This window comes from Brachycentrus maculatus, unplaced genomic scaffold (assembly GCF_059751285.1).
Source record: "Brachycentrus maculatus isolate JH-2025_06_01 unplaced genomic scaffold, ASM5975128v1 h1tg000105l, whole genome shotgun sequence".
NCBI classification, from domain to species: Eukaryota; Metazoa; Arthropoda; class Insecta; order Trichoptera; family Brachycentridae; genus Brachycentrus; species Brachycentrus maculatus.
The window spans coordinates 1,420,160-1,437,323 of record NW_028280859.1 but is presented as its reverse complement, the minus strand read 5'-3'; the positions used below and the strand labels follow the sequence as shown (position 1 = coordinate 1,437,323).

Below are 17,164 nucleotides of genomic sequence, written 5' to 3'. Positions count from 1 at the left end.
AAAAACAAAAATAAATTGGTTTATTGCAAGATGTTGCTTTTGGGCAATAAGCCAGCCAATGTAAAAAAAAAAAACTGTAATACATGAAGTTAAATAAAAAAATATTTCTTACCTACTCTTTCTTTTCGTTATTTTAATTGATAAAAAATAAAATGATTTTTATTATTTTTAAATACAACCATTGAAATAAACAATGAAGTTTTTAATTTTTCATTTATAATTTGTTTTTTTTTTGTCAATACTTTTGCACAAAAAATATCTGCTCTCTTATTTCAAACGAATGTAGATATAAGGTGATAAACATTTAACCAGTAGATATAACAAGTCTGTTTTTGGTTGGTTGAAAGATATTGCTTTTTAGCAATGAGTCTGCCAATGTACCTACATATATTCTGTATAAGAAATATAATTAAAAATAAATTAAAATTATAAAATTAACAAAAATTACAAATTTTGTTTCAAACCACTTTTATTTCCTACCAACTGTTTTCCAACATTGTCATATTTAGGGATGGATAGGTAAGTACAATGAGTACGTATGTATACGTATCCGTCCCTGAAGATAAACAGATGCTTGTCGAAACCGGTTGGAAAAATAATACTAAATATGAAAGTGTTTTTAAACAAAGTTAGTTTTTTTTTTTTATTTTATAAAGTTTACAAAATGTGCCACAAAGTATCAACGAAAATATTATAATTTAAAAAAAAGAATATTTCCCTGTCGCGAAGCGCATTTCCTATATTTAATATAATACCTACAACCGGAAACGAGCTCATTACGATATGTTTACAAGTCAAACGTGTTGATCGCTTCACTACGCAGCAGTCATGCTTCGGACTTTCAGTTGGTAGAGTTTATTCACACTTTTCCAGAAAAAATATTTATTTTCAATATTGCTAGTCCAAACGCTTGTTTACCAATGTGAATTTCTGCATTTAGGAGTTATATTTATATTTTGGCATCTTAACATAGATGAAGAAGAATATGGAAGTCTGGTTTAAGTGATCACTTGATATATGTGTAACATTCACCATTCTACACATGATTAACAACCATACAACTCAAATTTTGGCAGTTTTATGTATCCTTGACATGTGAGCTCTCGGCAGCATCTATGGTTGAATTGAATAATTTTTATTTTTATTTAGAAGAGAACTTTATGAAATTATTATTCTCGAATTATTTCACATACTAGGAGACGCCCGAAAATGTGATATTCAATTTTAACTAAACTATATATTGCATGTATACATACTGCACCAAGAGTTATTTTTGAATGGTCAATGTAAAGTTACTTTCAATTTATATTCATATTGTCGTATAAAACTAATGTCCCAATATAAATACTTTATTTGTACAACAATAAAAAAATAATTTCGCGTAATATCTAAAGCTCTATTTTCGATAATAATACCTCAAGGGCGGTTAAATACTAATATATATTTAATATATAAGCCTTCCCGAATAAAATGTGTAATTAGGCGCCATCTATTCGCAAATCGCTAAGTGCGAATTTCTTCCCAGATATATGCCTCACCCCTCCCCCCTCCCCCCTCCCGCGCTGCTTCTGTGTCCTTTGTTCTTACACATTTCGCGAAAAATCTCCAGAAGCGCGACAAGGACACGGCAATACGCACCGACATCTCCCCCGCTCGCACTCGAAGCAAATTCTGTCCTTTGCCGGGTCACACATATACATATATAAAAAACTCTCAAAAGAGACGGCGCTATACGGACGACGAACTTCGAACTGTGTCCCGCGCGCTGCATCCCCCTCGCACGCGCTATAAAAATGTCCAACCTTGTCTCCTTCGCGGCCTTGTTATCTCACTCCCTCTCGCCCTCTCTCTCTCTTTCTTTCTTTTCGAGAGTCAGCTCCGTCCCTCTCTGTCACTCGCCCGGACAGTCCTGTGTGTGTCATCTCTTTAACGACAGCGCGACGCATTGCCGTCTCTTTCTAACGCACATAAGCCTCCGGGCCTCGCTGTAACTCCGTCTCTCTCTGTGTCGCGGCAATGTCCTCGCGGGCGACAAAACGGTACCGCACATAGTCGTCCCATTCCCGCCGGCGGGAAAAATTTCAGATGTCACCTTCTAGAGAAATTGGTGAAAAAATGCATTTTTTACGATTTTTTCTTACAAATAAAGTGCGTTGCATTCATAAGGTCGATATGTGATAATGTAATACGAAGAATTGCAGTTTTTTTGTTTAGATTTTGCTGTGAAAACAGCACGGTTCATTCGGTCGTCTTTTATCGGTTACACTTTTCGTCAGTCTTATAGTGTTGTCTCGTTCTGTCTTGCCGTCTGCCGTATCGTCCGTCTCCCTCTGTCGCCACGGGAGGCGGGGGCGTCGTTGTCGGCGATGGTTTTGGCTCAGTCGCGCCAAGCGCTCTGTGTCCGAACGTCGGTTTTCGCGGTAAACTATTGTAAAATTTTCTTCTGTACAGTTTTCTAGTGACCCTCCATTGCGGATTATGCGACAGCACACATGATTCAGGTCAGTCGAGACATGTTGCAGTACTAAAATGATTCAAATTTTGACATGGGGCGCGATCGAAATTCAATCGGTTCAACTGCCGAATTTTCTTTCTCAGCTGTCAAATTTGAGTGGTTATTTGTTTTCTTGTTAGAATGAAATAAAGTGACATTGGAATCTCATGAGAATTCTCCTGACATCTTAACTGTAAGACCTCTCTACTTTATAAAATTATTTAATTTATTAAATCACACGTTTTACAAAAAAAAAAAATTTTAGCTTTTCAAAGAAGTTTTCTTTTATATAAGTGAGTATATAAATTAATATAATGTTAGTTTAAGAAATGCTCAACATGAATTTATAAATATATGGGTATTTTTTGTACAAAACAGACAAAAATAATTTTGGCAAATAGGCAACTTTTGTTAAAATTTTATACCTACCTTGTGAGCAAAAAAAAAATCTTAGCAATTATTTTTGCTTTTTTGATTAAATAAATAATTTAACGCATATATTTACGCATAATGCATATAATTATTTCCGTATTTGATGATAATTTTATCGAAGTAAGTATAGATTAAAATCTATTATTTTCCACCCTCATTTTAGACGATTGGGCACTAGCAAGAAAGGCTATTTTAAAATCATTAGTAAATATTTTATGTATTTTTTTTTTGCTAATTTACACTTGGTTCATTTAAACGTCTGATACTCTTACTTATTATAATATTTTGTTCTCAATTTTGAACAATTATTTTATCTTAAAAACGAAAGCAACATTGTACAAAAAATGAATTATGAAAAAAAAAGTTAAATATTATTTTTTCTTTTTCTTATTATGATCTAATGGTGCCAAAGACATGACATAAAAGTGATGTAGTGTTATCTTGATAATTCATTGAAGCAAAGTACGTAATGCGATCAATGTTTCCTCCCATTAGTCTCCAGTCCTTAGCATATTATAATCAAAATTTTATTACGATATAATGAAATGGCAAAAAATATTTGTGTATTTATAATTTAATTTCTAATAAGTTCATAATACAGACAATCATTTTTATGGTGGTTTTGATAAATAAACGTCACCGTAACGTTTATTAGTTATTGAATTTTCCATGATGGTGGAATTGTGTCAATCCAATCGATATCTATTTATATATTGTATTTATTAAATCATCTAATGAATAACCTGACAGGCATATTATAACTTCAAGCAAAGTATATAACTAAATACCAAGACAATTTATTTATCAGAATCTATATAACTATCATCCTACGGATGATATACCGATATATGCCATATGTTATAGATGTCACGACTAGATATACCAGAAGTTTTTAATTAAAAAAAAAACATAACTTTTAAAAATTGATTAAAAATGTATTTCAAATACTTGAAAGTGATGAAGTCAGAAGTTGAAATAATCGTCAGTTATGTATGAAGAGATGCATGAATGTTGAAAGGGCGACAATTGTTCGCAAAGGCAGATTGGTGAGGCCTCATATTCTCTCTGCCTACCCCTGAAGAGAGCTGCGTGACGGTTAGTTAGTCGATGATTTTGTTCTTGACAAAATGCAACCACTTTATGAAAATTTGTTTTTAATACCAGGTGTATGATTTTTACTAACTAACTAACTAACCACGACGCCTCTTTCCGCATAGGTAGGCAGAGAGAATAGAACGCCATGTACCTACCTATTTGCAAGTATTCTTCACCCCTTCCACATCCATGCATCTTCTCATACATATAATATAAAATAAAAACCCTTACCGCACCCCAATGGTGCATAGGGCACTGCTTCATATAAATGCAGTGTTATCTTGATCGTTTCCACATGAAGGAAAGGTGATCAGCCCTCCGCTTCAGGTACCAGTCCAGGGTAATATTGAATAAATATCGTAGTGAAAAAATCACTTAAATTTAGTTGACCCCCCCTGGGAATCGAACCCGGGACCTCCAGAACGGTAGCCGAGCGTGCTGACCATTACACTACGGAGGCGGACCTCATACATACCGCCGATTATTTCGACTCCTGTACCGGCCGCTTTCAAATATTTGACAAAACATTTTTTTAAAGTTTTTCTCGGTCTTCCTTCGCTTCTTTTTCCAACCTCATTCGCCTCATAAATATGTTTCACTATTCTTAGCTCGTTCATTCACGGGAACTCGTATATTGAATTATTGATCAGTTTCGTCTATTGAAAATTAGCTCGTGATACTCGAACAGAGGCCGATAGTAGCTCTAAATATAGTCCTTAATAAAAATAGAAATTCCATTAGAAATTGTTCGATATTTAATAATATCTCCGCACCGCAATTCCCCATGTCCAGGAATGACGAGTCATATTTCACACGACATTCCTTGCAGTGGAGCGTTTCGTGTCGGTTTCCTGGTGTCGTCTTCAAGAAAGCAGTTTTTCTCGTTTAGCCCGTATCAATACGCCGCGGCGTGAATATATCAGAAACCGGTTGCAATTATTATCATCGGGCCTCGTACTCGACTGCCCATAACAGCTAACAACATATCACCAGTGGCGTGCATGGAGAATTCATTAGAATAGGCGGTAGAGCTAGATAGTAAGGTAAGCTTCTTCTTCACCAAACCCTCGTCCGCACCCAATGGGGCATAGGGCACTGCATCCTATAAACGCAGTCGTTAACACATGAATGAAATATGATTAGCCCTCCGCTTCGAGGTAAGCTAGGTACTACTTACTATGATAGGCAGTAGAGGTAGGTAGTAATGTAAGCTTTTACTACTTACTAGGGTAGGCAGTAGAGGTAGGTAGTAAGGTAAGCTGGTACTTTACTCCATTTTGAGTGTGTCTAAATACATGTTTACAAATCACCATATATGTTCCTAGTAAAATTTTAGTGAATTCAAGCAATATGTTTCGAATTTGAGCAATAGAATTAGAAGTTCCAAGAATTTGAATACCGTAGTTGTCAATCATGGGTAGAATTGGTGAATGCACACGTGTGTAAAGTGATCACTTAAACCAGCCTAGGACGACTGTTGTAAGCCCCGTAAATGCCTAGAAATAGATAGGTACTACTTATTCGGGTAAGGTAGGTACTGGTTGCGTTTTTATACGTCACACGGGTAAGTTAGGATAGGCACTGATTTTATGCCTGCATGGAATGCACGCCCCTGCTTTCCACGGGTACTTATGAATAATTTTATTCCGTGACAAGGAATCATTACGCGGTTACAATGCCTCGTAAAATCACACTGGACGCTATGGGCTGCGGTCGCATTTTCAATAAATAAAAAATGAAACTTGTTTTTAATTTTTTTTATTTTATGCAATTCGGCAATCTGTCAATTATCCGTCGATAAAATTGAGATTTTTATTATGTTGACGCCTACATTAAATGTAAAGAATAACACGTGTCAACACCTTGAATTTTAAATCCCTACCAGGGCAACATAACATTACGCTTATCACTTTTATACATGACTTTTTTATACATTACTTTATTATACATTACTTTTTATATGCATTACTTTTTTATCCATGACTTTTTTATACAATACTGCGATATGGCATATAATATAAAACAAAGCGTTGTTTATGCAAAAATGAGATTTGTGAAGAATAGTGGACTATTATTAATTCAATTCAGTGCCTTATGCACCATTACATGCAGATAATGATGAAGATATAATAATAAACGGATAGTAGTAGATTATAATTTTTCAGAATTTCAGCACTTTTGGCTACCATGCTGGAGGCCCTGTGTTCGATTCCCAGAGGGTTCAAATAAAAAAAATATGTGTTTTTTTTATTCGAATATATATTTCATGTTACCCTGGTCTGGTACCTGAAGCGCAGGACTGATCACTTTATCTTACCTAAATATAATAAACGATCAAATCAAAATTGAGTCAAATTTATGCAGTGCCTTATGCACCAATGGATACGGATAAGAGTCGGTAGTAGGTTGATTATACGAAATAATAAAATTAAAATACTCAAAATTATGTGAATTTGCCAATAGGTAACAACATTATGTTTTGTCGTTACTTGTTCAAATATGTTTTTAAAATTTGCAATCATGTTTGTTTATGGGTTCCTTGCAAATTGTCAATGGTAAGTTGAACCTAATATATCGTTCACTCCTTTCAAGAACGTCATAAATCAAAAACTTGATTTATTCAGTAGAACGTTTTTAAAGTTTAACAATATAATACAATGTATTAAAAATAAATATCAAGCCACTTATTGAACTTTTTACTGTGCAACAGATCTTTTTAGGTAAAACTTGAATGTTTTTTCTCCATTTGAAAAATATTTAGTATATTTTAAAAAATACTTAAACAATACCTATTCTTCAAAATGCAAAAACAGCACTTTCTGCCCTGTAGCGGGTAAATATTAAGTTAAAAATATGCCGCTTTTGCTGGGATATAGTACATTTTCTGGGATTCCGAAAACATGCATAATTGAAAATTGACGATTTTTGATTTATGACGTTCTTGAAAGGAGTGAGCGATATATATATTTGCTGAATATTTTCACGCATTTTAGCTCATTTCAAATATACTGAAAATGTAAATTTCATTAATTGATTCGGCAGTCACTTTGTGGTAAAATCTATCCATTTTTAATTAATGTTTTACTTAGTAAATACCACTATTTCTTAAAATCTACTGTGACACGTGTTTCGATGCATTCCGCATCATTTTCAAACACCGTATGTGAAGCTAATTCTAAACTTTAGAGTTGGGTCCTTGGGACGTTGAAGGTTGAATAGGTAATAAACCAACTGGAAAAGAATCATTTACATAAATAAAACATCACATAAAATTACCAAAAAATTCCCAAATAATATAAAACCAGCATTTTACACAAAAAATAATTTAACTAAAATCTTTAAAACACAAAATAATCCTGAAAATATATTGGACAATAGTGGCATATACATATAAATTAAACTGCGACTGTGGAAGCTCGTATATTGGTATGACTTCCCGAAAATTCAAAACAAGAATCAGGGAACATGAATTATGTTTGAGAAATAATAATTTTTCGGAATTCGCTAACCATTTAATAGATAATGATCACAAATTTAACCACAACAACGTAGAAATCCTAAAAATAATCAATACGAAAAGCCATAAACTGCAGCATTTTGAAACAATAGAAATTCATAAGAATATAAATAACAATAAACCCATAATTAACAATATGACAATGACTAAAGCCTCCCCCCTTTTGTCTATGTTCCCTCTGATAAGAAATAAAAATAAAAATAAAAATTTAATTAATAAATAAAAATAAGAAACAGCTACAACCCCCTCTTCAACCTTCAACGTCCCAAGGACCCAACTCTAAAGTTTAGAATTAGCTTCACATACGGTGTTTGAAAATGATGCGGAATGCATCGAAACACGTGTCACAGTAGATTTTAAGAAATAGTGGTATTTACTAAGTAAAACATTAATTAAAAATGAAAATGTAAATATCTAGGCAGAAACGGCTATCACAAAAACGTTTTCGGGTGTATATTTTTATTATTTTAAAATCAAGAATAGGTACCTACCTCGTGATTATTTATTTTTACAGTCGTTATCATGTACTTACAAACATATTTTGCAACATATTAAAACATTCAAAACTAGACTGAAAAAATGCAATTACAATAATTTAATTGTTTGGCCAGGTCTTGTGATATTTTTTATTTATTTATTTGTTTCGATAGTATCTCTTATTATCCATAAGTATACTGTGACCTTATGGAAAAAGTATTATTACGATTACAATAATGATTATAATAAAATTTAAAATATAATTTTTATTGTTATTATGATTATACAAATTTATTTTGTTTGTGCACATGTCTTATAAGTAACTAACTATGTTTAATATTAATTTTCTCTTTTGAATATCAAAACATACACATATCGCTCACTCCTTTCAACAACGTCATAAATCAAAAATCGTCAATTTTCAGTTGTGCATGTTTTCGGAATGCCCAGAAAATGTACTATATCCCAGCAAAAGCGGCATATTTTTAACTTAACATTTACCAGCTTCAAAGCAAAAAGTGTTGTTTTTGCATTTTGAAGAAAAGCTGTTGTTTAATTTTTTTTTTAATAAACTAAATATTTTTCAAATGGAGAAAAAACCTTCAAGTTTTCTTCAAAAGATTTGTTGCACAGTAAAAAGTTCAGTAAGTGGCTTGATATTTATTTTTAATACATTGTATTATATTTTTAAACTTCAAAAACGTTCTCCTGAAAAATCTTTTTTTTTTATTTATGACGTTCTTGAAAGGAGTGAGCGATATTTTATAAGGTTAAACATCAGCACTAGTGCTGTTAATCTAAATTTCTTGTAAATTAAAACGATATCAATACCTACCTACCAAAAAAACGTGTTTTTGAAAATATTACAATTTGATTTAAAAAATTCAATATATCCATTGATTACACTGGCCAACAATGATGCTGTAACTGAAATTTTGATGACTGATTTAGACTAAGTTAATTGTTCTTATTCAAGGTCTATATGGTGACAAGCTTGTATCACTTCAAATTTTGATGTTACCTACATATTATTGTTTGTATGGACCACATACATTACAACCGTAATAGTGGTTGGTATCTAGACATGCTTTAGTCTAAGGTCTAAGGGATTAAAAAAAAGTATTGATAATTATGGAGTACCAGTGAATATATATTAACTTATTAATATTGAATACGATTGCATTAAATGTTTTTATAATATATATTTATACATAAATAATAAGATAAACTTTAGTCAATATCAGAATTAAAAATATCCATAACAAAAAAGGCTGACGTGCTACATTTCTTTTGCTTTCATTTTTGAATTCAGCTATTCAAAGTGCATAAGTGCAAAGTGCGTAAGTTACAAAATAAAAGTTGTAAATTGTTGGCCAGTGTTATCTTTGCATTAAATCCCAAAAACGTATTATTTTTAGTATAGAACTGCCAGCAGTTCTAAAAATATTCATATGAAGTTTACTCAAAACATTTTTAATGTGTGAAATACAGGGTTTTGTCCATTCAAGAGTTATTTTTACGTGAGTTTTTTGAGAACTCAGCATCGATAAAAAAAAAAATATAGAAGTCAAGATATTTTATATATGACATACTATGGGCTGAAATTTTTTATTTATCGAGAATTATAAATATCTAAGGTAAAATGAGTAATTCGATCAATACTGACCAAATGTTTTGTAACAAGTGCCTGGGATTTATTCATATACATATATATTCATTTCTGAGTACCTACTGACATTTTTATTTGTAATTATCATTAAGACCCATTTCTTTATGATATCAAATTTATGTGAATAAGGTTATAGAATAAATTTATTATAAAAACACCACACATATATCTATTTATATGTCTTTTTGTAACACGTGTGTTACATCATGAATATAATACACGTTTTGTATAGAAAGAAAACAAAACCATACAACATTTTGAGTGTGTCCGAATATTTGTTCACAAATTTGGATTATCTCAAATAAGGAGTTATTTTTTACATTATTTTTGACATCTGACTTTTGACATAGATGAATGAATATGGATACTGATCTAAATGAAAGCTTAAATAATAAAAAAAATATGATGTTTTCTAGCGTTTCTCAAGAATGTGAATATAATCCAGGATTCGGACCTCATATACCTACAATGAAAGAGTTTTCGCTTGATAAAAACTTTTCTCATCTCACCATAAATGTCTCTAGTAACTGTCACACACTGTGTTTCGAGTTTCATCAATATATCTAAAAGTTTAAAGTATTTGAGTAGTGTGGTTGTCAATCATGGATATATTTGGTGAATGTTACACGCGTGTAAAGTGATCACTTAAACCAGCCTATGACGGTCGTAAGCCCTGTAAATGCCCAGACTTCCAAATTCTTCTTCATATAGGTATATTGAGATGTCAAAAATTATGTATTTAAAATATAACTCCTAATTGGAGATAATCCAGATTTGTGAACAAGTATTTGGACATACTCAAAATGTTGTATAATTATGTGTTTTTTTTAAATATTCATATAAGTTTATCTAGATTATTTTGATATCAAAAAGGTACCTACCAGACCCTAACACATTTAAAACTTAAATTCCTTCTTAATCCCTTAAATTTTCCTCACCCAACCCTCAGACATTCCAAGTACTCTCGAGAAATGTTTTCAGACATCCTCGTTCTCTCCGTTTCTATTCCGATCACACGCTCTCCCCTCGATTTTTTTCTTTTCATTTCTTTTCCGATCTCGTTCCCACACCCCTACACCCCAGACACCCCCACCGTCCCCTAACTAGCTAGCAAACCGCACGAACCTTTTTTTTCTTCTTTCTTCTGTATACTTATACCTTCTTACAGTACCTACTTGTGTACAATACATAACTTCTGTTTGAAGGTCGTTTCGACGGAATTAATTTCTCTACCATGTAATCATTTTGCTTTATAAAAAAATTAATATATATATATATATATATATATATATATATATATATATATATATATATATATATATATATATATATATATATATATATATACATGTTTATATATAAATATATATATATACATAAATATATATATATATATATATATATATATATATATATATATATATATATATATATATATATATAAATATATATATATATATATATATATACATATATATATATATATATATATATATATATATATATATATATATATATATATATATATATATATATATATATATATATATATATATATACATGTATATATATAAATATATATATATACATATATATATATATATATATATATATATATATATATATATATATATATATATATATATATATATATATATATATATACATATATATATATATATATATATATATATATATATATATATATATACATATATATATATATATATATATATATATACATATATATATATATATGTATATATATATATATATATATATATACGTTCATTACATGTGACTACAACCTGCTGATGTATCAAAGAATCTTTCTTATCTTTCCGACATTTATCTATATCAAATGGCGAAGGCAAAATAGCCAATCTAATGCTTCATGAGTCTTTTCATGGTAACATCGAATTGAAGAGCATACACAGTGCGTACCTACATTGAGAAATAAATCAAATAATACATTAAGTCTAATATATGTATGTTTCAATATGTTATAACATGAACTGCGAAATATTTAATTTGAAAAAATACAAATCTTTTTCGGCGTTCCATCTTTAGTAAAAAAAATTAAGGACCTATTTATTAATAGATGGTTTCGAATTTGAATTATTTATTTTTATGGTTTATTACGATGGTTTAAGTTGGTTTCGAATTATCCCAGTTTTGTTATAATTATAAATACCACATTTAATAGAAATGGTCATATTACCTTTTTTGTTAAATTGACGTATTTGACTCTGTATGTATTATTATGGACTAGTTTCAAATCTTCAAACACACGTGTTAAAATATGATACATACAATATAAATCCGAAGCCGTTTCCTGTAAAGAATTCATTTTAAAAAAATGGGTAAGAAAGTAGGTAATTTTACCTTTTTTTTATCTATAAACCGTTTTTTTGGTCAGTAAATTACAAAATATCTTTTTTAGTTGTCAACAGAAATTATTGATACCGAAATAAGTACGGGCTATATTTTTATATTCACATTTATAAATTATTTATTGAAATCTTTACTAAAAACTTTATTTGCATTACACTGCTATGACTATTAATTTGGCGTTATAACATATGTGAAATTTATTGCAAACATAACATTTAATATTACCATCATTAAAATAATATTATTTATATAAATGGATTTAAAAAAATTTAATTGGTCGAAAATAATTTGATACAAATTTTAATAAAGCTTGTTTATACCTATTTAGATTAAAGATTTCGTCATCAAAATGTATATTGTTCATTTTTTTTAATTACCTAACGTCCTAGTGACTCTGAAATCAAGCTACGGCTTATGCAACACCGCTTATCATGACCCTACTCAGGCTTCAACTTTTTAAGTTTTATAGCCTATGCCTACTCGTTAGTGGATTTACTCTTTATGTTTAAGTTACTATAATTTCATGTAATTCATGTGTGAAAATCTAGGCAAAAACACTCGCTTATATCGTTCATATGCCGATGTAAAATATTAAAATAGTATCATATGAAATTAAAACAATTTATTTTCCGCGATACCTTCACTGCCATCTAGCGGCCATTTCCCGAAACAAAACTCTCGAACAACTGAAATTTGAGATGTTTTATTTTTCTTCATTTTTACGTATTGGAAATTCATGACTATATACCCAGATGAGTATTTCAGTTTTAAATTTGATCAATCAATTATTAGCTTTATATATAAGCTTAGTTTTACACTAAACGTTAAAAAATATAAATTAATAAATAAATAATATTCACTTGAAATCCATTTTTTTAAACTCATTTAAAAAAATTACTTGCAAACCATCATACCGCTTCTCTGAAGGGGTAGGCAGAGAGAATAGTACGCCATACCAATCTGGCATTCCAAACAATCTTCGCCTCTTCCACATACATACATCTTCTCACATATACCTACCTGCCAATTATTCCGATTCCTGATCTGACCACTTTCAAGATTTTGAAATACTTTTTAATAAGTAAGTATGTATTATATTTGGACACACTCAATTTTAAATATAAATATATGTAGCGTATCATTAAATACATGTACATTAATTGATTTAAAAATTGAACAAATTTAAAAATGGTTAAAAACAGATATAAGTTCCTTTTTTCTTTTCGACGTATCACTCACGTAGTAGATGTTTGCTAAGTTTTTTTCTTTTTCATCTTTTTATTTTTTTAATTATTTTTATTTTTTATTTTTAGTATATTTTTAGTTTTCTGTTAGTTGTTGTTATTTGTAGTTTATATTAACACTTTTATTCTTATTTTATTTCTTATCATATCTATTGTATTCTTGCCAGTACTCTTTACTATGACCTAAATTATATTGTATACCCACACACAGGCCATGCCTTTGTGGGATCTTTTTTTTGTATTTATATTATACGTTTTTTTGTATTTGCATTTATTTTATGTTGTAAAATGCAAAAGAATTTAAAATAAAGGAAAAATTACATATAAAAAAATCATTTGACTTTTGCATTCTGGATGATTTATTGGCCATCGTAAACACTGTTTTAATGATTGTTAAATAATAATTAAAATGTCGTGTATTGAAAATAAAATAAAGTACATACAGAATGGGCCATTATGTTTTTTTTTTCTTGCATTTTCAGTCACAAATAATGAGAATACAAGCACATATTATAATGTTCGCTCAAACATCCTGTTTTTCTACGGCTGAGATATCACGACTTTACATATGTGTGTTCACGTAATAAAATATATCGGTGATAAATTAAACAATATAATGTATACACACCTATAATTTAGGGGCTATATATAATCAATTGAGTTTTCTGTAGAAATGTCACGCCAGCTTGATTCGCACCAATAACAGGTGTAAATCTTTGCAAGAAATTCAAATTTGTTCTAGAAACTAATTTCAAATGGACCAATAAAATAATGTCGTCCCGTGACACGATCTGTAGTTGGCGTGATTTTACTCTCACCATTTTTTAAATAGAGAAAGCACGCGTTTTTAATAAAATATGTAACTAAACTAACAAACTTGTCCGCCTCCGTGGTGTAATGGTCAGCGTGTTTAGCTACCGTGCTGGAGGTCCGAGGTTCGATTCCCAGGGGGGGGGTGAGAAATATTAGCGATTTAATACTCTAGTATTTATTTAATATTACTGTGGACTGGTCCCTGAAGCGCAGGAGTGATCACCTTGCCTTCATATAGTTAACGATCAAGATAACATTGCGTCAATACGATGCAGTGCCCCATGCACCATTGGGTGCGGATAAGGGTTAGAGAGAGAAACTAACAAACTAACCAACCAACCTTCACACCGCTTCCTCATAGGAGTAGGCACAGAAAATAGAACGCCACACCACTCTGTCTTTGCAAACTTTCTTTGCCTCTTCTACATTCATGCATCTCCTCATATGCACCATTTTCAAGTTTTTAATATACCTGATCATGCCAAGTTTTTCTCGGTCTTCCTCAGCTCCTTTTTCCAACTACATTCGCTTCATAAATTTGTTTTATTATTCTTACCTCATTCATTCGTTCCACATATCCAAACCATCTCAACAACTTTCTTAAGTTTATCGATAATGCTTATCTCATTTTGCCTTGCATTTTTTCCTTATTTCACCATTCGAACATCCATCATACATTGTTTTGCCGCACATTCGTCTGAGGGAATATATAAAAATTATAAAATTAATAAAGGTCATAAAATTTGTGCTTTGAATAAATAAAACTCGGGTCAGGTCAGAAGTTGAAATAATCGACGGGAATGTATGAGAAAATGCATGAATGTAGAAAAGGCGAAGATTGTTTGCAAAGACAGAGTGGTGTGGCTTTGTTTTCTCTCTCCCTGCCCCTGTAGAGAAGTGGAATGACGGTTAGTTATTTAGTTAGTTATCTATGAAGAAATAAGTGTGAGCGTCACTCGACTTTGAATGAATATAAAACCCATAAAGGTCCATTGTAAATCTGCCTAAAGTGATTGGTATATGATATCCATGGGGAAATATTTTTATATGACCAATACGTATTTATTACATCGATACATTTCGCGACACGAGTGATCTAAAGACATCTGACCATACTCATTTTATGGCATCGAAATAAAATATACTAATTTAATGGGAAATACTCATACCATGCCGACATCGTTACAAACTTTAATAAGAGTCATTTCGCCGTAGAAAATTGTCGATTTATAATTTGGTCACCCAACTAAATACAGGACCAGAGATTCGATCAGTTCGTAATGACTCAAAAAAATGGTCGGTAATAATGACAGTAATAAAAGTGGTCAGTAAAAATTTAAGGTTATGGATTGCAGTCAAATTTTTTTTTACTCATTTTAATATTTTATCATGCCCCGCGGTGGCGATAAGAGATAACAAAATATTATGTGTATAACAGAATTATCTGATAGTTACATTATTTATATATCATTATTTCAAACCTTGGGGTGAAGTGTGCATGTCTATGGTCATTTGGTACATTTTATAATTATTTTTTTTTAAATGAAAGTGAGAACATAAAATTAAGAGAAATAAAAGTATACTGAAAGTAAAATAAAGTATAATTGAAGTAAAAATAAAAATAAAGTATATTAGAGGAGATAAAGAAAAGAAAAAATAACAGTATTAACTTAAATTAGGGTATTACGTCTAATGGTATTGGAACACTGATGATGAGGAAGACGGAAACGTGCAAATGAAGACGATTATTTATTTTTTGAAAATTACAAAGTTATAAGGGCGAGAAGAACAAAGCGACGCCAATAGACAAAGAGCGACCGCGACGTATGTACGTTTGAATTTTAATCTTATCTGAGCACACAAAAAATTGTCCTCCACAGATTTTAAACAATATACGATTTTGAAGGAGTTACATGTGGTGGGATAATATTATAAACAACTAAAGTTGATGAACTGCGTCTCCTTGTTCTTCTCGCATACGTTCATGAATACAATTTTAATACTCAAATTCATATAAAAAATACACAAATTTGGAAGGAACATAAGGAAAATATTAAACAATTCATTCGATCTACATTCATTAAATTATATTAAAATGTCGTCCATAAAAATACTATTTTTAATGAAACCATGAATTATTGGCCCTTTTTCAAATCATAAGATAAAAACAGGTGAAGGCATCAAGGTCGTAATGATCTCGTCTACTAAGTAGGTAGTGGGGACTGCATCCATCCTGCTAAAGCTCTAATTTTTATGATGCCCTGACAAAAGCTTCTATATCGATGGCGAAGTAGATCGAAGAAAGAGTTACTAGAGAATCATAATTATTTTTACACAAAACAAATAAATAAGTCATTATAAAATACAACAATTTCCATCATTAAACATGGACAAAAGTTTGCAAATATATAATAATAAAAAAACCCTTATCCGCACCCAATGGTGCATAGGGCACTGCGTCATATAACGCAGTGTTATCTTGATAGTTTTTACACATGAAGGAAAGGTGATCAGCCGTCCGCTTCAGGTACCAGTCCAGGGTAATATTGAATAAATATTACAGTGGAAAATCACTTATATTTATTCGAACCCCCCTGGGAATCGAACCCGGGACCTACAGAACGGTAGCCGAGCGTGCTGACCATTACACTACGGAGGCAGACAGAGAATCATAATTGTTTTTATACAAAAAAGTCATTATAAAATACAACATTTTTCATCATTAAACATGGATAAAAGTTCGAAAATATACAATATAAATTTATCTTTCTTGAATTTGTATAAATTTTACAAAATTCATCGCAGGTTTCGAGTCTGACAACGATTATATAACACGTCTCAGACATTTTTTAGAGTTTAAGAAAAATGTTACAACTACCTATGGAAAATCATTTTAAACACACGTGTCAAGTATTAGAAGTGTGTTTTAACATTGTACGTAGTATTTACGGAACTGCTTCCGGTCTCGTTATATTATTTTCGTTCAGCTCCGGAAGCTATCGGTAAACAGAAGACGATGTTTTCCTTCA

At 30.9% G+C, this 17,164-nt stretch overlaps 1 protein-coding gene across 1 annotated transcript in view; it reads left to right on the top strand.

Moving 5' to 3' along the window:
- The first annotated feature begins 2,379 nt into the window (after window positions 1–2,379).
- Window positions 2,380–17,164, top strand: part of LOC148310128 (zinc finger protein basonuclin-2-like) — a 48,217-nt gene continuing 33,432 nt past the window's right edge. Inside the window, exon 1 of the mRNA XM_088258979.1 lies at window positions 2,380–2,501. Within this exon, the coding sequence (XP_088115105.1) occupies window positions 2,493–2,501 (9 nt within the window). The 5' untranslated portion in view covers window positions 2,380–2,492. The remainder of the gene's footprint in view (window positions 2,502–17,164) is intronic.